The 26,679-nt window shown below is 39.1% G+C and overlaps 1 protein-coding gene and 1 long non-coding RNA gene across 3 annotated transcripts; one reads left to right on the forward strand and one right to left on the reverse strand.

Annotated features, from left to right (window-relative positions):
* Positions 1-397: 397 nt before the first annotated feature.
* Positions 398-6,550, reverse strand: LOC114095105 (uncharacterized). 2 transcript variants are annotated; one of them, XR_003583192.2, is made up of 3 exons: positions 6,411-6,550; positions 5,132-5,258; positions 398-661 (listed from the first exon to the last, which is right to left on the reverse strand). It is a non-coding gene; the product is annotated as an uncharacterized lncRNA (long non-coding RNA). The 2 variants fall into 2 exon arrangements; XR_003583191.2 differs by having other exon boundaries at positions 5,132-5,261.
* LOC114095104 (glutathione S-transferase A1) lies at positions 4,556-17,550 on the forward strand. Its single transcript, XM_027938276.1, has 7 exons — positions 4,556-4,612; positions 8,730-8,838; positions 11,119-11,170; positions 11,990-12,122; positions 14,006-14,147; positions 16,005-16,136; positions 17,258-17,550. Exons 2-7 carry the CDS (start codon positions 8,752-8,754, stop codon positions 17,378-17,380), a joined length of 669 nt encoding a protein of 222 aa, XP_027794077.1. The 5' UTR covers positions 4,556-4,612; positions 8,730-8,751; the 3' UTR covers positions 17,381-17,550.
* The last annotated feature ends 9,129 nt before the right edge of the window (positions 17,551-26,679 follow it).

Below are 26,679 nucleotides of genomic sequence, written 5' to 3' on the forward strand. Positions count from 1 at the left end.
AGCTCACTAATGCTGACGATGTCACGGCTTCTGCAGCCTAACATATAAAAACCCCTCTCTGAGTGAAGATGGGCACGGAGCTGAGGGCTCTGTGGAAAGGGGATACGTCACCCATCCAGTCTGCTGCCATTGACCAAAACATCATGAGAGAGAGAATGTGTTTCTTGGCAAAGCACCCTGGGGGACAGAGGTGCTGTCACAATGTCACGACTAAATTCTTCTTGGAATAGTCAGGGACCTCTTGTAAGCTTCCACCAGAAAACCACATGTTTCCAAAGCTTCCTTTGGGCACTTTCTTTGTCCTGTCTGCAACCTACCCCACTGCCAGGGCACAACTGGGTTGTGGATGAAACAAAGCTTATATCCTCCCAGAACAATTTCTAAAATCCATCTTCTATTTAATTAGGGCCTCCACTTTGAGAAAAAACAAAAGACAAAGATACCCTCAAAATGTCTAGCTTATCTATAGATGATAGAAAAGGTAGACATTCATCTCCAAGAGAAATGAGTTCAAGCATTTTTTAAAAATCAAAAGCTGCTTCCTGACTCTAGCATCAAGATGGACATGTGTGTGCACACAGATGAACCACATGATAGGTTTAGGCATGATGCCTGGCACATAGTGGACCTTCAGGAGAGCTCAATTTTCTTCTTTCTCAACCTAGAAAAGAAGAACAGAGATTTTTGTGGGTGGTTTTGAAGATAACATCTGTTTCTGAGTTGGCTAAATAGGATGTTGGAGGCTTTTAAATTGGGAAGAGAGGTGTGTTCAATAGGAGCCTCATGGCTGGTCCTGGGCAGGGAGGCCTCCCTCCTCTGGAATGTTTGCTCAGACTTGCTACACTGGGGGAAGGTGGGGGTGGGGGTTGCTCATTATGGCCCTAGTGGGTCTGGTCCTACCATTTGGTTCTGTTCATTGTCATTTAAAAGAATTATGCTTTGAAAAGTGGAATTGTTGGGAAAGAGTTCTTTTCCTGTGGAGAAGGAAAGGCAGAGTGAGATCCTCCCCATGCTCAAACCCAAATGTCTGTAAGAGAAGAAAACTCTGCAGCCCACGGTCAGTCCAACCACTCTGGGAATTAACAAACATTTCTGCTAAGAGAAAAGCCCACTTCCAGGTCAACAGCTCTGGCCCAATATATCTGTGTTTTTTGCCAAAAGTAAATAATTCAGACTCACAGCTGAACTCTTGCAGCAGCAACAGATGACCGACATTCCTTGCTTCTAAGGCAAGGATACTTGTGAACCCCTCATTTGTTGTCCACCAGAGCCTCTGTCCCCGACCCTAGGAGTGGGCGGCTTCATCTAGAGCACACAATCTTCTGTTGGTTCGGCTTTCGCGGCTTACACCCATAATCTACAGTGAAGCCCTGGACAGGACCGAGGGCTGCACCTGGGAACTTACTAGAAGTGCAGTCTCAGGACCCAGCCTATCCCTACCGATCAGAATCTTCATTTTAAAAGACATTGTATGCACCTTCAAGTTTGCAACTCCATTTTCCCAAACACACAGGTGAACTTGGCTCTCTGAATAGATCACCACTGTCTCTAGATGGGTAAATGTTCTGTCACCTCCCATCCCCACTTGCCGTTGTCTCTATGGGAGGCCTCCTCCGTCTCTGCCTGCTTTGGTTTGAGACCCTCACTTGCTTCCAGGGGTGGTGTTTTTATTCAAATTCTCAAGCACTAGATGGTTTGCTTCTTCCCCTTTGAGTGAGAGGTCTGTGAAGAAAGCATGGACTTTAGCCATGTGAAAACCTGAGATCTGGCTGTTATAAGCTGAATGATTCAGCAAGTCCTTATCTTTCTGAGGTTCTGACATCTTATCTGTAAAATGAAAACATGACCTCTCTTGACATCATGTAGATAGTACCTGGCACATATTTCATCTGCTTGTTCAACTTTCCTGGATGTCCCTTGATAACTAGGCCCTTGGGAACCCTGACAGGCAAGGCTTGGGCCCATACCCTCCTTTTATAGTGGCACCAGAGAATTGGATATAGACAGCCCTTGTGATGCAAATGGTGCCTTTTTCAGATAGTCTCATTCCACTATATAATATTATAGTGGAATAGTAATGTTATATCTAGAGGAAAAAAGTACTTAATTTTGAAGGAGCATATATTTTAGTAAAATGTACCTTCAACAATACAAAAATACATGTGTAATGATATTTATTAAAGTATTGTTTGTAAGTCCTCAACATTGGAAAAATCCTAAATGCCCCCACACAGGTGAGAGATGGCATAAAAATATGATGCATGCAAACAATGAGATACTTATTTTGAAGCTGTAACACAAATAAACAAATAAATGACTAAATAAGAAAGTGCTTTGTGAACTAAGATGGAGATGAGTTCTGTGATCTGTCATTAAGTGAACATAACAACAACAAAACACAAAGTGCAAAAATATAGCTGTGATGTGCTGCCTTTCAGGTAAGAAAGAAGAGGAGCATTGAAACCCCTCTAAGCAATGAGTGCACAAAAGGTCCCCAGTAAAAAGAGATGAGGAATTTTTGAGAATGACTGAGTTCAGGGCTGGGGCAGAAGAAAGAAAGATAAGCCTGGAACATTTTTTGCTACAAAAAGTCGCTGGAGAAGCTCACAAAAAGGGAAAGCTTGTCATAAAAGACCCAGAGCCAAGATGAAGGAGCTCTAAAGGCCAAAGCTGGAATGATTTGAGCAACACCATATATGTTGGTTATACATATATCCAAATAATATATTTACTTGGTTATATAAATAACTGAGCAAAGGAGAAGGGATAGCTTTACTTTACAGAACAATCCCAGTTATTAATTATAAAATAAATGAAGGAAATAAAAATCACTGTTTAGAGGGCTGTGGATATAGCTCAGTTGGTAGAGTGCTTGCCTTGCACACACAAGGCCCTGGGTTCAGTCCCCAGGACCACCAAAAAAAAAAAAAAAGAAAAGAAAAAAAAGTCACTGATAAACACTCTGGTAATATTTGCTGTAGACAAGATCTATAATGAATGCTATGTAGCCAGTAGATAAAAGCTTATTCAGAAGCAGAATATTTACCTAGTAACAAAGTCTCTCCATAAGATATTTATTCATTCCGAAGGGATAGCTTGTAACTACAATGGGTCAACCCTGGAAGACATGCCTTTAATCAAGAGATCAAGGTAAACACTGACAAGTATGAGACAGGTTATGTCTGGAAAATGATGTCTAGAAACCAAGCACTGAGAAGGTAATAGAGTAACTTCCATGATATTTTGCGTAAAATGTATTCTCAGCCAATCCACAAGAAAACATCAGGCAGATGCAAACTTAGGCACAGTCCACAAAGTAATTGACCATTTCTCTTTAAAAATGCTAAGATGATAAAGGAGAAGGATAGCCTGTCACAGATAGAGGTGGCTAAGTAGATATGACAACTAAATATAGTGTGGGGTATCAGATGACATCCTTGTCTAGAAAAAAAATCCCAATTGAAAAAGTGATGGAATCCAAGCAAGTCTGCAGTTTAATAAATAGCATTACCTATTGTTGAATTCCTGATTTTGATCATTGTACTATGGTATTGTAAGATGTTTATATTAGAGGACCCACGAGGTAAATGGTATCTTGGAACTCTATACCAGTTTTATAATTTTTTTCCATAATCGAAATAATTTCAAAAAATTAAAAGATACACCTTAAATGATTTGTTGATGAAATAAAATGAAATGAAATCTGAGATTCTTTTCAAATTTTGTCGAAAATCATTGAAGCAAAGTGAAGGGTACATCTAAGCCTATCATAATGTTCTTGCTGCATTTAAACATGTTAGTGAATTTCTATTATAAAAGGGAAGTTATGAATATTCATTAAGCTCCCTCTATGTACTGGGCACTTTGGTCAGCCATGATTGGCAGTCATGCCCCCAGGAACTCACAGTTGACAGGGGGAAAGCAGGTATTAAACATGGCAAGTCCAAGAGTGATATGATAGAGGGGGCACAGGACCCCAGGGCAGGGGACAGGAGTGTTCCAAACAGAGTAAACAGTGTGTGCAAAGGCTCAGGCAAGAGGAGCTAGAGTGCAGCCAATAAGATAAGGGTCTGCTAATGACCCCAACCAGGCAACCAATCCATGGGGCTTGGATAACTCAGCCAGATTCCTTGGGCCTATGGATTATGCAACAGAATCCACAGTTTAGCCCTTTCTACAAAAGTAGATTGCTCCCTCCCACTCTTATCAAATTCCTTTCCTGATAGCACTTTCTTACATTGAGGTTTTTCTTCCCCCATGAATTTATTCTTTTTTTTTTTTTAATCTGCCCTAAACTTTACAGTCTATTTAATGAAATCTTTTGAAAGTAGTGTCTTAAGAAAACAGATGTCCAGTGACCATGGCCTTCTAGGACAGACTTAAAATCCTTTGTTAACACATACATTGATAATTCTAAAGGACAAAATTTGCCATTTTCTTTCTAATCTAGCATAAAATTCTGGAAACATGAAAGCCAGGGGAGTGGCTGTTCCCCACTGGACCCCACCCATGTTCAGAGGGCAAGGGTTGTTAGCATATTAAAGCTGCTAACACACCCACTCAGAGCTGGCCTAGAGGAGCGCAGCAGCCAGGCAGCCTGCACTTGAATCAGGTTGGTACTCCCTTTTTAAAATCTTCGTGAATGTTCTCGTGCCTGCTTCACTAGGAAAACATTTTTAAATGTGGTACTTTGTGTGAGCATTTTATGTTCTTATATTGCTTTCTTTGTATACTCAGGGGAAAAGAAATGTTGTCTATTAGTTCTTTAAGGAAAAATAATATCCAAGAATTCAGAAGAAAAAGACAGAGAATTTGATGCTAGGAGAAAAGCGCAAATGGTGTCATTATCAGTGATCTGAAAGTGCTTGCTTCTCAGTGCCTGCTGGTGTGTAGGAGCTGACGCTAAAGTTGTGTTCTCCATTTAAAGAATGTATTAGTGTGACTCATATAGGGCTTGATACACAATTATGATGGGAGCACCACTTGAACAATGAAAAGAAAATATATCTAGGTGGTTGTATGGCTCTTGAAGTAGAATATCCAGTTTGGAAACCAGTAATCAGTGACTGCCAATCAGAATCTGAATGGCACTCTCCTAACTGACTTCACGTGTTTGTTGTTCATATATTACATTGTAATTGGGCACCAAGTAGCAAGTTCTTCTTCCTGCATCACCATCACCTGCTCCCTCTCCTCTTCCTTCTTCCTCTCCTTCTCTTTGTCTTCGTCCTTTCTCCTCCTCTTCCTCTCCTTCAATGCTACTGAAACCAAAGGGTGGGCAGAGCTTAAATTCTCAAAATCACAAATGAATCTAAATGTATCGGACTTTAGGAGGCAGTAAGGCAAGTGGACCTGGCTTTATTTCTTAGAACTAAAGAACAACGCCCAACTTTTGAACTGTCATGTTTCCAGTCCAAAAGAGAATTTGGAAATACCTTTTATTTGCCAAGTTAAATATGCCCCTGGGCTATGCTACCAAAGAACTTAACCTCTTTGTTTCTACTAGGTAGGAAACTTCCATTGCTTTAATTATTCTGTTTAAATGTCAGAATGGCAGTTTTTATAACCAGAATTGGTTATTTTATTACAATAATCCTAGCTTATTATATTTTTGCTCTATACTAAGTGTATTCTTAAATAATGATTCCTCTAAAGGAAATGCTATAAAGCAGAATAACAGCTACAGATTTTGGACCGAACATGGCACAATGTACAGTGCTAAAAGACTGACAACTTCTCTGCTTCATGGGCTCACAATTTAGTGTGTGTTCTTGGAAGGAAGAAAATAGTAACCTTTGCAGGCTGGGAAAATTCAAAAATAAGCTATAGCAGAAGGAAACTACTCTGAATATCAGAACTAGGTTAAAATCCAGACTTTATCTTAACTAGCTAGGTGGAAAATCACACACTCTTTCTAGAGTTTAAAGTATTCATTACCAGTTTGGAGGAAGGGCTAACTGACGTCTCAGATCCCATCCAAGTCTACAACTTGGGAATTCTTAAAGGGAGAGCTTGATCTATCTGTGAAGGTATTATTGGTTTTCATGAGGCACATACAGTCACTAAGTAACAAGTGACAGTCACTAGTGCCCCCAAATAGTTGTCAACATAAAAAGAATAAAATGAATTTTTTTTTATATAAGAAAGCCTCAGAATCTCAGACCTTGTGAAAGGCCACATGCGTGTTAGGGCCTGTGCAGGGCAAACCAGAATTCATGGAGGAAAAAAAAACCAACCCCAAATACCCAAAATCTTCTGTGGGAGAAGAGATTAAAATGTAATGAAGGGGACTCACTCTAGTATTGCTACCAGCAGCTTTTTTATATACCCATGAGGAACAACCCTAATCTAAGGGTAGGAAGGCAGACACACAGGGAGTTAGAAAGCTGCTTCGGCTGGATGGTACTAACCTAGGCAGAAAGGGCAGACTCTTCATCTCAGCCTGGCATCCTTCTACCCTGGCTCGGGCTTGCTTGAGTGATGAGTCTTAGGTCAAATTCTCAGGAATCCATAAAGGACAGCCACACATTTTGCAGGGTGCATTCTGCTGCGTCAGGTGTCTTCAAGCCTGTGGTCCTGACTAGATGGGGGCAGGGACCAAAGCAGACTAGTATCTTGCTCCTTCCAACCATTATCACTGCTTCACATGCTTGATATGTGGAAGCTGTTCTATGAATGTTAGAAAGTTTGAACGAAACTTTTAAAGAAGAGCAATATATTTACATGGAAAGCAGAAAGAAGGCAATAAAAAAAGAAAAGAAAGAAGGAAAGAAAAAGATTACACTAAATTTCCCCTGGCACATTTAAATGATTTTGACATACAGAAAAAATCAAATTTCACACATAATAGCTCAGTGGTAGAGCACTTGCCTAACATGGGTGAGGCACTGGGTTTGATCCTCAGAACCTCATACAAAATAAACAAATAAAATAAAGTTTTGAAAAATATATTTAAAAAAAAAACTACTGCGTAGAGATAAATATATATGTGCTAAAAACTGAACAACCACAAAATCTTGCAAAACACATTTTAAAGTGTTTTCTGACCAAAGGTCTAGCAATTAAAAATAGATTTGAAATTGTCTCCCACTAACCAAGGCAATTGAATCTTTGCTTTTTAATGAACTCTGGGCTTTTGTATTCACAGTCCTGATGAAACTTGCCTCACCCCATTGCTGAACTTGCCTGGCCACTGTGGGACCTGCTCTTTCTGGCTCCCTTCTCTGAGCTGTTCTCCCAAGCAGCTTGGGAAACAGCAGTGATTCTCAGCCAGGGGTGATTTTGCAGACCTAAAGGAGATTTGGCAAAGCCTAGAGATGTTTTGGGTTGTCATGATTGGACGGTGGAGGGAAGTTCAGAACTATGCTTTTGGATGCTGCTTAGTAAATAAACTCCAATGTACAGGATAGTTTCCTGCAACAAAGAATTATCCAGCCTAAAATGTCTGCAGTGAAGAAAAGCTGGGGATAGGCAACAGATTTCTTTGGCTAGTCCCAGCCAAGTTTCTCTCTTACATTTACACCAACACAGAGCACAGTTACATATACAACCTCATAAGATAATTGGAAACAAAATCAAGGTTTCACCATAAAACACTGACGGTTGCCATATATGGCTCACACCTTGATGTTTTCTATGATGATGAAACTTTAAAACACTATCTGAAAAACCATGGTATTGATTTTACAACCCACAAAGAAGTCATGATCCAAAGTTTGCAAAATGCTGATCTAGAGAAGTTCCAAGGTTTGGGGGACCAATAAAAGTGTACTTGACGAATAAAAGTATATATATATATATATATATATATATATATATATATATATATATACATATATACACACACACACACACACACATACTTTTTTATTTTTTTTGGTATTAGGGTTTTGGCAATTGAACCCAGATGCACTTTACCGCTGAGCCACATCCTTAGCCCTTTTTTATTTTGAGACAGACTCTCACTAAGTTGCTGAGGCTGGCCTCAAACTTGCCATCCTCTTGCCTTAGCCTCTCAGGTCACTGGGATAACAGTTATGGGCCAGTGTACCTGGCATAAAAGTGTATTTGAATGCCAGGTTTACCATATCAGTAACCTGTATAGATATAAATATCTTCTTTTGCAAACTTAGAATAATAAAAAATCTATATCAAATAATTTTATGAGGACTAAATGAAGATAAAAATGAGAAATTGCCTGTTACATGGTAGATACAAAATGTGTTCCCCATGATATAAATACTCCTTTCTTGGATTGTAAAATAAAGTTCAGTAGTGGAAAAACGGAATTTCAGTATAAAAAAGAAATAAGCACCTTTTCCTGTGGGGAGAATTTAGGTTTGGGCTGCAGTCAGGGAAGCTGAACCTCATTTTAATGCTTTTGAATAAATGCAGCACAGGAGCCAAAGAGCTGGAGAGTAACTTTGCTCCTGTCCCCTTCTTCCTGCCAGACACTATGTCCTGTGTCCTGTGGTTTTTGAGGCCTCCTTCCGGGCTGTCAGGTCCTTCAGGTGTAGGATCCAACCTGCTCTGTTCATATCCTCAAAATGAGGGCAAATAGCAATATGAGAGTGGCTTGGTACAATTTCAGGAGTGGACCAAGGAAGATCTTCCCGGGACTCCAGCAATCCTTCCATGTAGAAGGCAGAATTTTTTTGTATTGTTGGATTATTAGCCATAAATTAAAGTACCTCTTTCTTCTGTGTACTCATTCATTCATTCATATTTAGTGAAACAAGAGAGACTGCTAATATGGCGGGGAAGCCTGTGCTTCATTACTTCGATAGCCGGGGCAGAATGGAGTGCATTCGGTGGCTCTTGGCAGCAGCTGGAGTGGAGGTAGGTTCTAAGTTAGGTTACCTTATGTTGGATCTAAAATTGACTATATCAACATACTTTTCTAAACTAGGAGAGTTCCATACTAGATAACCTGTGAATGGTTTGCCTTAAATAAAAAAGTCCCGTTATTATGAAAGAAATTGACTGATTGACCAAAGGGAAATGACAAAAATCTTCCTGGCAAAGGGCCACATGAACAATTAAAGTATATTCTGTAAATGTATTTTAATTATATAGAATAATGTAAATAATGTACTCTGATTGTATTAAAAGATATTTTTAAAAGAAACCAGAGACATCAAATAATCACAGTGTGTGAAATTCATTTGCATTTAAATGAACTTTAAAATATAGTTTGTGACAGAAGCAATTAGAAACTGGAATATTGAATAGGTATCAAGTGAAATTTTAAAATTGTTAATTTTTAGTGAGTTTTTTGTGTGATTTTAGGTATGATATTGTTATTTTTTTAAATAGTTCTTAGTTTTAGAGACACCCTGAAGTATTTAGGATGAGATCACATGATACCTCAGACTTATTTCACATGACCAAAGTGAGAGAGAGGATGGACACAGGGAGGAAATAAGATCAGTGTGAGTTGGTAATTACTGGAACTGGTGACTGATATGAGGAAGATGCTTGTGTTTTATGTGTATTTTTATATGTACCAAAACTCACACAATATAAAGGTAAAATGTGTAAAACTAAAAGTAATTAAATTAAAAATAAAAACACAGATGAGAGGTGGGAGGGAGTAGAGAGTAACAACCGGCCTTTAACAGTGGAACACATCTGTTTAGTAATTATTTTGTTGAGCACCCATGAAATGCCAGGTTCTGTGCTGGGTCCTGAGGACACATGGTGAACAAGGCAGACAGAGTTCCTATCTTCAGGCAGCCTGCATATATGTGAGGATGCAGACAAATTGGGACTTAAATGAAGAGTGGGAACAAGCATTTTACCTGGTTAAAAGGCCATTGCTGGAATGGAACCACCATTTGATCCAGTTATCCCACTCCTCAGCATATATACCCAAAGGACTTTAAAAAAGCATACTATAGTGATACAACCACATCAATGTTTATAGCAGCTCAATTCACAGTGGCTAAGCTATGGAACCAACCTAGGTGACCTTCAACAGATGAATGGATAAAGAAATTGTGGTATATATACACAATGGAATATTACTCAGCCATAAAGAAAAATGAAATTATGGCATTTGCCAGTAAATGGATAGAACTAGAGACTATCATGCTATGTGAAATAAGCTAGTCCCCCCAAACCAAAGGCCAATGTTCTCTCTGATATGTGGATCTAACACACAATAAAGTGGGAGGAGGGAAGAATAGAAGTTCACTGGATTAGACAAAGGGGAATGAAGGGAAAGGAGGGGAATAGGGATAGGAAAGACAGTAAAATGAGTCAGGCATAACTTTCCGATGTTCACATATGAATACATGACCAGTGTCAACTGCACATCAAGTTCAACCACAAGAATGGGAAGTTGTACTCTGTATATATAATATGTCAAATACACTCTACTGTCCTGTATATCTAAAAATAACAAATAAAAAAAGAAAGAAAGAAAAAAGGCCATTCCTTCTAACTTTTGAATAGGAAAAACTGGTAAGGCTCTGTGTTGAGTGCTTCCCCCTAGTGGCATCACTAGGAAAAACGATTTTTAGTCAGATCAGAGGGACCCAGCAACTGCAGAAGGGGTTTCGTGGGAAGGAAGTGAACACTCTCAGGGAGAGATTTTGTTCTGTGAGTGGGAGCAGAAGAGGATGGTTAAAGGGTGTGGTCACGTTCTGTGAAAGGAATTTTTAATGTGCTCCCTTGCCCTCATACGGGATTACTTTCTCAATTCCTTCATAAATGCCTGAGACTTTTTAGCTTGATCCTTTCTGAATTTCATAAAGAAGCAAGTGCACAAAACCTCAAAATACTGTAGTGCTATTCCAGGCAGATATAGATATAGATATAGATATAGATATAGATCTTCAGTACCATATCTCTCTTTTTATATGGTACCAGGGATTGGATTTGGTGGTGTTTTAGCATTGGGCTACATTTCTATCCCTTTTTAAAAATCATGCCCTTTACTTAGTAGAGCTAATCTGAAGTTCCAAGTGGTCCTGATCAGACTCTTCTGTGTGTACTGCCAAACTCAAGAAATTTTAACCTCTCCATATCAATTACTGAACAGGGACTAATTAAGTTTTAAAGGCTATGAGGTTATGCAGTGAACAATAAGAACTTCTTGACCTTTTCTGTTTCCAGTTTGAAGAGAAGCTTATAGAATCTCCAGAAGATTTGGATAAGTTAAAAAATGGTAAGACCATCTGAATGTTCTTGATGAAGGTGTCCAGCAAAAGGCTGAAATACCAGGCAATGATATGGTGTATGTGGGGTGGTAGCTAGGGATGGTAGAGAGGTAGAGTCTGGGTAAAATGTAAGGGTGGGACTCCTTGAAAAGATCTGGCAACTCTCGCAGGGTTAAAAAGGGCTGAACCTCTCTGAGAATTGCTAAGGAATCATTCCCGTGCCTTGTGGTCATCAGCTCAGGATCCTACTGTGTCCTCTCATCCAAGCACACACACGGATATGCATTAGATGGCAGGAGGGGAAATAGATGGGGCAATTACCTTGAGTTTTTTAATTTATGACTTGTCACAATATCCCAGCAAAACTGAAGACTTGAAAGAGCCTAGAAAGGAACCTCAGCATAAAAAACTCTCAGAACCTATCTTAAATGTCAAGAACACCGTGAGACTTAATTTGGAAGCTTCCCACTTAAAATGACATCTGGCTGGCAGCCCTGCCACAGCCCCTCCTAACCTTCCTAAAATATCCATGAAAATGTATTAAACACACACACACACACACACACACACACACACACAAAGGCACTTAGTATGTATTTAGATGGGAATAAAAGACAAATAAAATAAGCTAAAAAGTAAAAAAATAGGTGAGGAAAAAGGACTATAGGAAGCTAAAAATAAAATGCTATTTTACTTGAAAAGTTACCAGACAATATATTTTTTTTTTCCATTTGTATCTTCAGTCATTTCAAGGAACATTTTCTCATCATGAATGAATGGGACCCACAGACATTTCATTCTCTTTTTCCTTTTCTCCTTTCCACAAGATGGGAGTTTGATGTTCCAGCAGGTACCCATGGTGGAGATCGATGGGATGAAGCTGGTGCAGACCAGAGCCATTCTCAACTACATTGCCACCAAACACAACCTCTACGGGAAGGACATGAAGGAGAGAGTCCTGTATGGCGTATTTTCTGTTCTCACACCAAGAGATAACAAGGGAAAGATTTAGGCTCTTTCTTGGGTGAACAGGACCATGACAGCCGGATCATGACTGGCATCAGGCTGGGCTGGGCAAATACAATATGGCAGAGTCCTGTGGATATGAGGGAAGAGGAATCTTGGAGTAGGTTCAATGAGTGTCATTATAGCAGAGGATGATGTTCTCAGACTCAGCACAGGGACAGAGTTTTAAACACTGATAAGCCATGAAGTCATGAGGATAGTAGAATCATGATTCTAGGTGCTCAGTCCTAGAGGTTAGACTCCAGCTAATAGCATAGGACAAAGACTATCATGTTTGATGGTGTCAAGGAGGAGTCCTGGGGAGGGAAGGATCCAAAGGACTGATTCCTAATTTCCAGAAATTATAATAATGATGACTAGGAACCTAAATTACCAGCTTATGCTATGGATGGGTCAGCTCCATGGAAAGTGAGTAGAGGCTGGTACCTAAGATGACAGGGTTTCCTCAAGTGTTTCATGAAGTACTAATGCAGCTAGGCTGATTCTGCACCATTAAAGCTGGGGTGGGATTTTCCTCCCTGTTGTGATATAGCTGCTTGATTAAAAACAAAATTGTTTATGAAACTGTGGGGTCCTCCAAAGAATTACAGAATTATCAATGACCCAGCCATTCTAGTATGAGGTATATATCCATCAGAAATGGAAATACATTTTTACTAATATTCATATAGAAATGTTCTTGGCAGCATTATTCATAAATTTTAAAAAATGATAGCATCTTAAATATCTAACAAAGGATGAATGGAGGAATAAAATGTGCTATAGCTAGACAATGGAATAGTATTTGACCATGAGAAGAGATGAATTCCTGTTTCATCTACAACATGGGTAAACTCTGAAAACATTATGTAAAAGAAACCACACCCAAAAGAGGCCTTATATTCTGTGATTCATTTATATAAAATATTCACATTAATATCCATAGAGGCAGAAAATAGATTGGCAGTTGCCTGGGGCTGTAAGAGTGGGGGAGGGGACTCACTACCAAAGCACATAATTGGGAGGAGGGGGAGTTGGAGTGATTGAAATGTTCTGCAATTAGAGAATGTTAATGTTTCCAGAATTCTATGAATGTACTAAAACCTGCTGAACACTATGCTTTAAAGGGGCAACGATTATAGTGTGTGATTATGACAAAAAAGCTGTTACTTCAAAAGAATTGTAGAAAGTCCAGTTTGAAATAGCAGAAATAAAGGTCTCCTAAGATATGCATTAGTTGTAACTGAATAAAATATTGCACCAAATAAAGGGATATTTTAGGTGGAGTCCTGGGGAATGGAAAGAGGTCCAGGGTGGGGAAACAGCATGTGGAGAAAATTGTGGAAAAGTGTTTCATGAGAAATAAATGGGAGAACTTCTAACCCTGAACAGGAAAATGAGCTTGGGCTATGTAATAGGATGAGAGAGGAACAGGAGTGTATTTGAGAAGCTGAGCCAGAGCCCCCTTGACTTACTCAAAGGTGGGACATTAGCTATTTTTTTCATAGAACAAACCACAACAGAGAAAGTAAACCCTATGTGTATTATCTGCAGTTAAATGTAGGATTCCACTATGTTGTCTCTGATTAGTGACCCTGGTCAAGCCACTGATGCTTTGATGAGTAGAACAAAAAATTTAGATATATAGGTACCCCAATAGATTGTTCTAAGAAATAAATGTTGACACATAGTAAAATCATAACATAATGACTAGCACATAAAAAGCACCCACAGGACGGGAATTATTTGGCAACAGTCTGAAGCTCTACAATCTGAAGTTTTTAAACATTAACATCTCAAGCAAGAAACATTGACTGTTGGATGTTTTTGTCTTTCAGGATTGATATGTACACAGAGGGTATGGCAGATTTGAATGAAATGATCATGCTTCTGCCACTATGTCCTGCCGATCAAAAAGATGCCAAGATAGCCTTGATCAAAGACAGAACAAAAAATCGTTACCTCCCTGTCTTTGAAAAAGTAAGTGAGGCTGATCAGTTTGGGGCACTGGGTTCAGTGGACAAGAGAAAAACAGAACTGGGCATTTATAGACATTGATTTTCACTTCCAGAGAGGCTTCTTGAACACCAGAACAATACCCTGACTTGCAAGGCATTTTATGAAAAATGGACTGTGAAGATGCCTTGTGTAGTTATACCAAAGTTATCATTTTTTCAGCAAAAGTTTAATTTATTAGGCCCCCAATCTAGAATTCAATATTTGATGGAATGTCGTGGTCGCAGCAATTGGGCTGTAGAAGACTCTGAACCACAGTAGAGGTTGACTAGATGCTGCAGAACACCTGGGGCTTTAATTCCAGAGCAACCTGGTGAAAACGATGCATTGCAGAATACTCTGGCACCCCGTGTGAATAGGGAGACATGACACTGGCTCATCAGAGGAATTTGGGAGAGTTTCAAGGATGGATGAGAAGTCTCTAAACAAGGATAGTGACAGAAGATGGACAGGAGGAGACAGATGAAGAGATGGTATAAAAAATGATTTTATAGGATTTGGGGACCTGGCTTTCAGACTTGAGGGGAAAACCATGCAAAGTAAGGAAATGAAGGTCCATCATTACATAGTGCCTAGCTGGATTAAGATTTCCCTCTGAAGGTAAATTGAGGACATTTCAAGGACAAAACTATTGTAACTGATGCTTAGTAACAATTAAGAACAAAAAATGATTACAAATGATATAGTTATCAAACAAATAAATTGTAGAACTAGCTTTCTCTCTCTCTCTCTCTCTCTCTCTCTCTCTCTCTCTCTCTCTCATACACACACACACACACACACACACACACACACACACACACACAGTCTGGAGGGCATTTACCAAAACATTTAACAGTGGTTCATATTTAAGTGGTGATGGCAAATGTGTTTCCTTTTTATACTCTATGATTTTCACATTGATAGAATGTTTAAGTAAATACCATATTTCTGATACATTTTATTATGCCAATTTCATACATCCAGAAAAGTTGAATAAGTGTCTAATGAATGCATAGTTCCACCTAGATAGCAGAATTAACATCCTATGATGTTGACTTCATCATATGTGTCCATCTCCCTACAACCCTCTCCATCAGTTAAACGTATTATTTTTCATGCATTACAAAGGAATTTGCAGATATCAGTACAGTTCACCCCTAGGGAATTCCTCATGTAGATTTTACCATAGTGTACGTTAGGAGTTACAGCTGATTTTGCAAAGGAGGTAGTGAATTCAAGTTCACCCAGGTTTACTTCAGATCCCAGAGAGATAACAAAAAAATGATGAGAGCAGACAAGAGGAAAAACACAAACTCTAAGATTGTCTTTCCCTGGGGGAAGGGTGCTTCCATGAAGGTGGAGCCAATACCATAGGACATGGGAGAGAGAAAGTAGAAGGTCAGACACATCCTGAAACTTCAGGGCTGCATCCTTTTAGAGTGTGGAGCAGATAGAAACATGTTAAGCCCGTGGCATGTGTGGAAGATCCAGGTAGGGGAGAGGACACTCTCAGATCTCAGGGCTTCACTCTGTGGGGTGTGGGGCAGACAGGAACATGGTCAGCCCTTGGTGCATGCAGAAGATGCAGGTACTATTGGGAGGTATGAATGACACAGGGATGTAGGGATGAGAATGAAGGTCCTCTGGGCTTTACCAGAGGAGGGAACAGAGCCCCACTTTGCACTGTCTCTCATGAGTCAGGGGGTCTGAAGAAAGGTCTACAGCTCCACACCTGTCCAGGAGGTAGGAGGGGTTGAGTTGGGCTGAGGAAGTTTGGGACAACTCGAGGTACCAGCTAGCTGTGCGTGTATTCACAGTCTCACTCCTTGTATTCTGCAGGTATTGAAGAGCCATGGACAAGACTACCTTGTTGGCAACAAGCTGAGCAGGGCTGACATTCACCTCACTGAACTGCTCTACTATGTGGAAGAGGTTGACTCCAGCCTTCTGGCCAACTTCCCTCTGCTGAAGGTGATCTACCTCAAGTCCTCAGAGAGGCAGCCCTTCATCTCCTTTCATGAATCTCATTATTTGAACCTTTGAGTTGGTGAGGTTCCAACCTCCAGCCTTCTCAAGGCCTTCAACCCCTCCCCTTGGCCTCCAGAGTGAACTTCTAAACCCTGGATTTGAAGCATGAAAAACATCTTGTTAGTTGGGTTTGGTGGTACCTACTTGTAATCCCAGCTACTCAGGAGACTGAGGCAGTTCTAGGCCAGCCTGTGCAACTTATGGAGATCCTGTCTCAAAATAAAAATAAAACAGGATGGGGGTGTAGCTTAGTGGTAGAGTGTCCTTGAGTTCAATCTCCAGTGCCTCAAAGGGAAAAAAAGAGAGAATTTTGGTATATATCTCAGGAAATCTGAGAGGTGAATGCTACTCAAGAAAAATATTTTGCCTTTTATTGTGAGAACCCAGGGCCCAATGCACTCACTCCCTCCCTCTCCCCCTGTCCCACTCTGTCTCTCTCTCTCTGGTCTCCTGTTCCTTGTGGGCTCTGTTCCTATTTCCTCTGGGATTCCTTTATCCCAGGTGTGCCCTTATCTTTGCATAGTGAGTCCATCTGAGCAGGTGTCTTTCACAGATCTCCTGCCTTTGGTTCTGACTCTTAGACACTGTGTTTCTCACGCCACAGTTTCCCACCTCATCTAGTTTCCCATTTCTTAACAATCCTAACTTTTGTCTCTCAGTGTGAAAATTGGTTGACACTTGCCCCAGGTTAAACTTTAATATTTTTTCTTCACTTCCAACTCAATTTTCCCATGTCTTAATTTTTTTGGATACTTGTCTCTGTTGATATCTGAACGACATGTTGCTCTTTTTTGAGAAAGAAAAATGAATCTATAGGATTCAGGTCTAAGAGGGCAGTGGAGACTGTAAACTGAATAAAGTCTTAAAACATACCTTTCAAAAATATGCCATTGAGCTGTTTCCTCCCTCTAATCTTCTTTATTATTAGATATCTGTTTCTAATGTTGCTGATGGAGGGACTTGGTTTGTTTTTGTCTAGAAGAGGTGCAGATTCCCCGGGGGTTATGCTAATAGTTGGTTTAGACTTTGGACCCCTCCCTAAGACTATGATTTTTGTGTTGCAGGCCCTGAAAACCAGAATCAGTAACCTCCCCAGTGTGAAGAAATTCCTGCAGCCTGGCAGCCAGAGGAAGCCTCCCACTGATGAGAAAAAGTTAGAAGAAGCGAGGAAGATTTTCAAATTTTAAGAAAGCTAGCATTGACCAAGACCAGCATACCAAATTTCTAGAGTTTTGCAATAATGAAGTGCTTCACCTAAATGTTGATCTTGGCTTCTATTAAGAATATAATGATGTTTTCAAATTATGTATGATAATCAAATAATAAAACTCCTTGGAGAAGACTTAATTTAAATTTATTCCCTTCATCAGGATCTAATATGAAATCAGATTTCTAATCTTCTTTTAACATGTCTCTTTCTTGGAATTAAAATCCTAATAAAAAATAAAAATATAAAAAAACACAAAGGCTGAATGTTTTCTGTAATATGCAGATGCTAATTCACAATGGGGGGGGGGTACTAGAGAAGAAGAGAGTTACCTTAGATTAGGTAGAGGGCAGTGAAGCAGGGGAGAGAAGGGGACATGGGGATAGGAAGGATAGTAGAACGAAACATTCATTATTACTTTATGTGTTTATGTGACTGTATGACCACTGTGATTCTACAATGTGTACACTCAGAAAAATAAGAAATCATATCCCATCTATGTATGACATATCAAAGTGCATAAACACATTCTATTATCATGTATAACTAATTAAAACAAATAAAAATTAAATAAAAATTAAACAAACAAACAAAAAAGAAAAAGTACAACTCAAAACAATTTGGAAACCAAAAAAAAAAAAAAAAAATAGAGATTTTGTGGATTGTTTTACTTTTCCAAGAATTGTTCTTTAACATCTGTCAGACACTTTATTAAAGAGTCCGGTTTAGAAATATACATTTGAAATTCTCAAGTATGAATAGGAAAATGGTTATCATTTGGGGTAATCACATAACAAAATTTTCTTCTTGTCTTGGAGAGCTATTTTATTTCTAATTAAAAAAAAAGTTTAGTTTTTAGTTAGTTATTTGTCCCAAATTCACCTTTAACTGGGTGTACTCTATTTGACTCGGCCATGTGATATGAAAAGTTTTCCAGCAGGCCATCTGCTTGCTGTATGCAGACGTCCTTACCTGCTGGGTTAATAGAGGTTTTTCATCTGTCATAGACCTTCATCTAATTCATGGTCATCCCACAGGAAGTTTCTTCAAAAGGGCAATTCCCAATGCCTTGCACAGAGACATTCTGAGCACATGACCAGTGCCAGAGGGAGCTGAGGAGTTCATGCTAAAGTTGCTCTCTCTGTAGGAGTAGTGACAACATTGCTGTGGATTGGAATTTGTCAAGATCACAGACTTGAAATCCCTAATGGACCAGTGAAAGTGACATTCATCTGCGTAGTTCCAGGAATTCAATTACTTCTCAAACCTCTACCTCCTTTTGAGAAAGAAGCCGTCCAGTCCTACCAGACACAATCCAACCACTACACGATATGGCACACAATAGTTCTAGAACTTGCAGGTGAATCAAAATCTGTAAGAACATTTGGATTTATACAGAAGAATGACCTGGATTTTTGACTTCACAAAATTAAGCACAGTAATTATCTCCTTGTGAACTCTTGTAGTCTCAGGTTAAGGAGTATTTGTTAATCTGCCCTTTGCCAAGTTCAACATATGCCTGTTCTTTCCAAGTTTCTCTTCCTCGGTCCTATGTACCCTCAGTAGGGCAGGCTCACTTCTTTATTAGTTCTGTTTGATCTGTAGAAAATTGTTTCTGATAATCTAGACTGGCTGATGCCATGTCACAGTTCTATTATTTAATGCCTCTGTAGCACTCCTTTATATGAAGAAAGATCAAAGAGAGAAACTATAGACACCTGTGCACTCTGTTGAGAGCCACAGCCGAGTTGGGGTGGCACCTAGCATTTTGCCAGTACTTTTGAGTTCTTGCGGAGTTCCCGTTGAGTTCCGGTTGAGCTCTCGCAGGGATTCCTGGAGAGTTTGCGTTGGTTGGTGAAGTTCCGGTGGAGGGAGTTCCAGTTGGTGTGTGGTGTGTTTCTGGAGGAGCCGCGTGGGTGGCGTTAGGGAGAGTTCCCGGGGAGTGTGCTGGTGGAGTTTGGAAATAAAGTTTGTTCCTGCTTGAGTGGCTCGTGATTTGTGCCCAGCACTCAAACATTTCTATAAATATCTTGCACCCCTATTGAAGCATTCAAAGTGATACTGTAATACAACCATGTGAAAATGCTTGCTAAAATGCCATGGCAACTCTCTGCTCTCTGAGCCATCACAATTTATTGAAGACACAAATACGCATATAAGTATGTATTCAAATTTAGTATTTATTTTAATAAGAATGAAGTAATCTGAATGTCAGGAGAGGTAAATTCTAGTTCATTCTTTGCCACTCATTAGGTAGGTGACAAGTCACATTTTCTCTCTGGTATTTAATCATTTATGACAAACCTAGAAAATGACTAAAGCAGGGATTCTTGGCTTTGGCACAACTACCCTTATGGATCGGGTAATTCTTGGGGGTCTGTTTATTGCAGTATATTTAGACTCAGACTAAACCTCTACTCAATTGATGCTATAACTTCCTGATCCTCAAATGCTGATAATCCAAACTGTCTCTGGACATTGCTGCATGCCATCTAGGATAGGGGCCAAAATCAACCTTGGCCAAGACTCACTGGACTTCTCAGGCACTAAAACTCAGAAAACTAGATAATCACTGGAGCACATTTGCAATTTTTAAAAAAGCCTCTAAAATCACTCAGATAGAATGTATAACATCATTGTAAATTAGAATATAAGAGTCATCAGTGCACTGGAATAAGTGTTACTATTGGTGGAGAAAGTTATAAGAGACCAACAGTTTCAGTGAGATCCTCTTTTCTGTATCCAGATTTTGGAGCTGTCAAAATCACATTGTAAGTTGGTACTGAGAGTGAGATTTTCTCAAAGATAAGATGAAATCCTAATTTGAAGGGGAAGTGGGTAGACATTTGAGGGGTATAGTATCCACTGCACCTGAAAATTGAGAGGCTATCTTAGCAGGTAGGACTCACCTGGGCAGAAGGGGAAGGGTCCTTGGTTCTCTTATCCTGGCAGCCTTCCTCAGGCTCTGACTAGCTTGGTTAGGATTTCCAATCATGACTCTTGGTTGGAAATCCTAGGAACCCATAAAGGGAAATCACTGCAGGGTACATTTTACTATGCCAGGTGTCCACCAACCTGTGGTAATGATTAGTTTTAAGCCCCCTTTAGGTCACCAAATTAGGCTAGTGTCCCTATCAGCCTTCATTATTGGTTGACAGGTGGAAACTACTCAATGAGTGTTAGGAAGCTTAACGAAACTCTTTTTTAAAAAAGAAAACATAAATCATAAATAAGGAATTGTAAAAGGACCAGCAAAAAGTCTGTTTCCAGTTAAGGAACAATGGAGACAAGTGATCACTTTCATTGAGCGTTCAAGGAGACCATCCCTAGAGTTAAGACTAACTAGAGAGAGAAACAGTGGGTCTCCCAACACAAGGATGGAAACCATGCAACAGGACCCGAGCAGGAAAGGTTCAAAGCACCTCAAGTAGGGGTCAGCAGCAATGGAGATCTTGACTGAGGATGAAGTCCCATTGAGAGCACAGTATAAGCATTGGGAACCAGAAATCTGGTGCAGTCCTGGTACCAAGCCAAGCTGTGTTTGTGATGTGCCAGGCCTCCCTGCACCTTCACTGATAATTTTCTCTAAAAGTTTGACTGATTAGTGAATATCATTGACCTCTCTGCACAGCAGATTAAAATAATAATAATAATAATAATAATAATAATAATAATAATAATGGAGTCCTTATTTGGCCTATTGGAGAAAAGTCCAAATACATATCTCATTCCTATCAGAGCTAGATTACAAATGGCTTTATAGAAAGTTGGACAGAGAGATATATGGAAGAGGGAGGACTCATGTGTTACCCAACATGTGTAACTTCTCACCCATGCTCAGACCTTCAGACAGGAGGAAATTCCCATTTATTGAAACACTTTTAGGAATTTTATGTCCATTATCTCATTTAACATTTTCTCAACAGTCCTTCAAAGAAAGTATCTATTTCTCTTTATTTTCAGAAGAGGATTTGAGCTCAGAATTTGAAAAACCTTCCCAAATTTGCACATCTTCCAAAGGAAGGAGTTGGAATTTATGAAAAGTTATCTATGCTAAGGCCAAGGCCAACATCATTCTAAATGGAGAAAAATTGAAAGCATTCCTCTAAAAACTGGAACAAGACAGGGATGCCCTCTTTCAAAATTTCTATTTAACATAGTTCTTAAAACTCTAGCCAGAGCAATTAGACAGACAAAAGAAATTAAAAGGATATGAATAGGAAAAGAATAACTCAAACTATCACTATTTGCCGACAACATGATTCTATACCTAGAAGACTCAAAAATTCCACCAGAAAACTTCTAGAACTAACAAATGAATTCAGCAAAGGAGCAAGATATAAAATCAACACCCATAAATTAAAGGCATTTCTGTTCATCAGTGACAAATCCTCTGAAAGAGAAATTAGGAAAACCACACCATTTACAGTAACCTCAAAAAAATAAAATACTTGGGAATCAACTTAATGAAAGAGGTAAAAGACCTCTGCAATGAAAACTACAGAACACTAAAGAAAGAAATTAAAGAAGACCTTAGAAGATGGAAAGATCTACCTTGTTCTTGGATAGGCAGAATTAATATTGTCAAAATGACCATACTACCAAAAGCATAATACAGATTTAATGCAATTCCAATCAAAATCCCAATGACATTCTTCATAGAAATAGAAAAATCAATCATGAAATTCATCTGGAAAAATAAGTCTTCTTTTTCTCTCCTAATGAAACAGGCTCAGACTCATAACTGCTTTAATTTACATTGGAATTTTTATGAATCAAATTCCTTTCAAGACCAGCCAGTTTTCTTATAGAGGTAAACACACACACACAGACACACACACACACACACACACAAATCTCTCTCTCTATGTATTTTTTCTAGTCCTAAATTCACTCATTTTTTTATTGTCAATGTAAAGTCAGGGACACTTTTATTAATTTTTTCTTCCTTTGAAAACATAAAAAGCTGGCAGAGAAAGGAACTCATGAACTTGATGTTTCCCATCTCCTTCCCTTTCCACCTTTAGGTCGCTACAGGATTCTGGGAAAATATAAAACACATCCTCAGAAAGAAGCATAGAGGGAGGGAGGGTTCCACACTGGAGTGGAGAAGCCCTCACCTGGAAACAGAGGAGTTCAAACAACCGAACACTCACAGTGTGTGAGCAGGAGAGTGGTTAACCCTCCTCACCTTCAGTGTGCTCCTCTGCAGTATGACACCAGAAGCTGTCCCCAGGTGGTTGCAGAGGGGACACTCATAACTAGCATTGATCATGAGTGAGAAACCAATGTGAGACTCCAGCAAGTCATCCAGTCTCTCTTGGTCCCATTTTGTCCACCCAGCAAGGCTTCATGGGGACCTTTGTCCCAGGCTTGGCATGGCCTTTGGAAGCCTCCACATTCAGAAGCTGGAGAAAGTCACTTACAGGAAAGAGCATCATGATGGAGCCTTATATGTAAGGAAAAACTCACTTCCCTGTGTAACAGGATTCTTAGTCAACAGCTGAGGGAGCCCAGTGTGAGGATTAGAATCACGTGACACTCATCCTGTGCAACTGAACACACCTGGCACCTGGTGTGGGCTTCATTCTCCCTTCCCTGCTGCTGAACAAGCCTTCTCTACTTCCCTCATAAGAAAGTACAATGGTCTCTCTTACAGACTGAGAGTTGGTTCAGTATCTTTCTAAAGAATATCCAAAAATTCAACTTTTAAATTAACTTTAAATTAAAAATCTTAAATTTGTTAGATTTTTTTGAGTTCCACATTAAAATGTGTTTATTTAAAATTCAATCACACATACTTTTTTTTTAAATAAAAAACTTCATTGGCTCACTAGAAATGTTTTTGTTCAGATCATCAAACATTTGCAAGAAAAATTTGAATGTTGTCTAAATGGTGTGCAATTTAGGGAGATAATCTAACTATGTCTCCCTGAGTCCTAGCTTTGGGGTTCCTAATTTCAATGAGTCTTGTCTTTCTGTTTGCACTCATGATCGAACTAGTTATGTTCTTTGATGGAGCCATTGGGTTACATTTTCTGGTTCTGTGCTATTATCCACATCCCACGCCACTTGGCACAGAGGCAAGGTTATCATCTTTCTTTGCCTGGACCCAGAAAATGAATTTCTTTCAATTTTAAATGCCTAAATGAGTGTAAACGTGTGCACACACTCATACGCAGAACATATACCTACACTTTCCACACGTAATTCATTCTGATACTTTTATTCTCTTCCTTTTTAAAACTTACTATATTTTATAATTAACTGAAACATTGCCATGTATATTTTTAAAAACACTTGCATGGAAAATAAAACCAAGAAATGAATTTGAATGATGGGGCCAAATTCATGGAATAGAAATGAATTTGAATGATGGGGCCATCCCTTAAAGTTACTTTAGAAACCTCAGTGTATCTTCAGCTGTAAAATAATAATAAAATGCACCTTCGGCCATTATTGTAGGATAAACTGAAGATAAGTTTGTGGAATGCCCATTATGTTAGTCAGACTTTCATTGCTGTGACTAAAATACCTAACAAGTACAACTTAGTGGAAGAAGTTTATTATAGCTCAGAGTTTTGCATCTTTAGTTTACAGTGGGCTGACTCCATTGCTCTGGGCCCAAGATGAGGCAGAACATCATAGTGGAAGTGTGTAATGGAGTGGTGTTAATTAATTCATTGTGGTGAGAAAACGGGGTGGGAGAAAGGGCCACAAGAAAGATAAATTCTTCTAGGGCATGTCTCTAGTGACCTATATTCACTAGACATGCCTCAACTGTGTACAGTTACTACTGAGAACATCTAAACTAGGATGGACTGATTAGATCACACTTTTTAATAATTTTACCTTTGAACATTCCTGCATTACCACAGGAGATTTGGGAGACACCTCATGTACAAACCATAATAAGCTGTTCCTGGCTCCTAAAATCGCTTGTCCATTTCATAATGCAAAATCCACCTCCGAGAATCTCTGTAGTTTTAACAGTTTCAGTATTGCCCAAAAGTTCAAGTCTAATATTTCATCTTAGACTCTAGGCAAACTCTTGGCTGTGAGTTCCTGTGATGGTCAAGAGCAAGTCACATATATCCAATATACAACAGCACAAAGTAAACATTCCCATTCCCAAATGGAGGAAAGGGGGCACAGAAAGAAGAAAGAGAACCCAAACATGACAAAAACCCAGGCAGGCAAGTGGAAAACTCCACATACAGCATCTAGAACACACGGTGGTGAGATGGGCCCTCTGAAGGGCTTTAACAGCCCTACTCCGTTGACCTTGTCAGTTATCTTGGCTTTCTCTGAAGCCAGCAGCCTCCCTCAGTAGCCAGACCATGTTACCGACATCTCTTAATTCCTGGGGTCTCTATTCTAATTATGGCTTCACCTTCACAGCCCCATACATCACCCTCTCAGGAGCAGCCCACAGGGACTCTAACTCTGCTACATTTTGCCTGCTCTCCCAAGCCTTCCTTTGAAATCTCTGTGGAAGCCTCTATGCCCTCTTAACTCCTGCATCCTGAATTCCTACTGATTCAGCACCACAGGGATAATGCCAAGGTCTTCCACCAGCCCCTGCAGATGCTGGGCTCCCTGGATCACTGCTGCAACAGCTTCTGAGTGCCTGGGCAGCTGAACACAATGAAACAAATTCCTAGCACCCCCTCCCCTTGCAAGCAGGGTGCCCCCAGGATCTCTTCTCAAACGAATTTTCCTTTTCACATTCTTGAGCCTGCAATAGGTGTGGTCTTGCAAATCCCCAAGATGTCCTCAAGCCATTATTCCTATTGTCTCTGCAAATTACTTAGCATCTCTTTAGAGGCCAGAATATGGTTCTAATAAGTTAAAGAACCATATTACAGCTAGACTCTATTGTTAGAAGTTGAAAAGATGGGAGGATATCTCTTATGTTCAATTTTATGGCAATTAACCAAAACAAGGATGCTTTTTAGAACAGCATAGCCTAAAAAATCCAAATAACTTTGCTAAAAATTTGGTTCTAAGGCTTACATAAGACTTATTAATAAGAACTTTATAATTTAGGAGGTCTTACATTGTTTCATGTTGTCATAAATGCAATTTGGATTCAAATTTCTTTTTATAAATTGAATTTGTTTTGTTATAATATTCCGCTTTAGGCAAAATTTTTAGCATAAAGATTATATGATCTTGGATTATGTGGGTATGTTTATGTGTGCTACCTTCAAGTACATGTTATAAGATATGTTTACATGATAAAAAGAATCCAAGAAATGCCAATTAAATAGATCTAAGAATAAGTGAACATTCATATAAATTCAAGCTGTTACCTTAGCCTGAATGCCTTTAGTTCACCTAACTTTGACAAATGAGTTAATTTAAATTTGGTAAGATAAAAGTAAAGATGTCTTTAAAGTCATTAACATGTTTTTGCCTATGTTGCTAAATATAAAGATTATATTTATCTCTGTTAAATGTTTAAAATACAATGTCTGTTGCTTTCTATGTTGTTAGTACAGTAACTTTTTGGAATTCTTTACCAAAAAAAAAAAAAAAAAACCTTAAAATGTTAATTATGCTTGTCTGATGTTTTGGCTTTCTTGGGTAATTTAAAAATAACTGTTCATGGTATGGGCATAAAAACAGACACATAGATCAATGGAATAGAATAGAAAACACAGAGACAAACCCACACAGAGTAGAAGAAACACACAGACACGAACTTACATGAATTAGATGATATAGTTTTCTAATTCTTGACAAAGGTGCTAAAACATAACATAGAAGAAAACACAGAGTTTATTTTATTTTTTTAACCAATGGTGCTGGGAAAACTGTAAATCCAAATGTAGAAGAATGAAATTGATCCCTATCTTTCACCTTGCAAAAGTCAACTCAAAATAGATTAAAGGCCTAGGAATTAGACCAGACACTTTGCAAATTCTAGAAGAAAGTCCACCATATAGGCAGAGGTGACAACTTCCTCAATAGGATTCCTAAAACCCAAGAAATAAAACCAAGAATCAATATGTGCATGGCATTCCATTAAAAACAAACAATGACAGAAAAGGAAACAAGTGAACTAAGAGAGAGCCCATAGAATGGGAGAAAAATCCTTGCCAGCTACTCTTCTGATGGAGGATTAATACCAAGAATACATAAAGATCTCAGAAACTTACTGCCAACAGAATAACCCAATCAACAAATGGGCAAATGAACTAAACAGAAATCCATAGAAATGGCCAATAAACATGTGGAAAAAAATATTCAACATCTTTAGCAACCAGGGAAATT

This window comes from Marmota flaviventris, chromosome 6 (assembly GCF_047511675.1).
Source record: "Marmota flaviventris isolate mMarFla1 chromosome 6, mMarFla1.hap1, whole genome shotgun sequence".
NCBI lineage: Eukaryota > Metazoa > Chordata > Mammalia > Rodentia > Sciuridae > Marmota > Marmota flaviventris.

What these genes read in the sequence shown, in the direction of transcription:
- LOC114095104 (XM_027938276.1), top strand. Translation starts at nt 8,752, where the DNA reads ATGGCGGGGAAGCCTGTGCTTCATTACTTCGATAGCCGGGGCAGAATG. An exon ending in TTTGGATAAGTTAAAAAATG is followed by an intron (nt 11,171 to 11,989) that starts GTAAGACCATCT and finishes CCTTTCCACAAG; the next exon opens with ATGGGAGTTTGATGTTCCAG. An exon ending in GACATGAAGGAGAGAGTCCT is followed by an intron (nt 12,123 to 14,005) that starts GTATGGCGTATT and finishes TTTGTCTTTCAG; the next exon opens with GATTGATATGTACACAGAGG.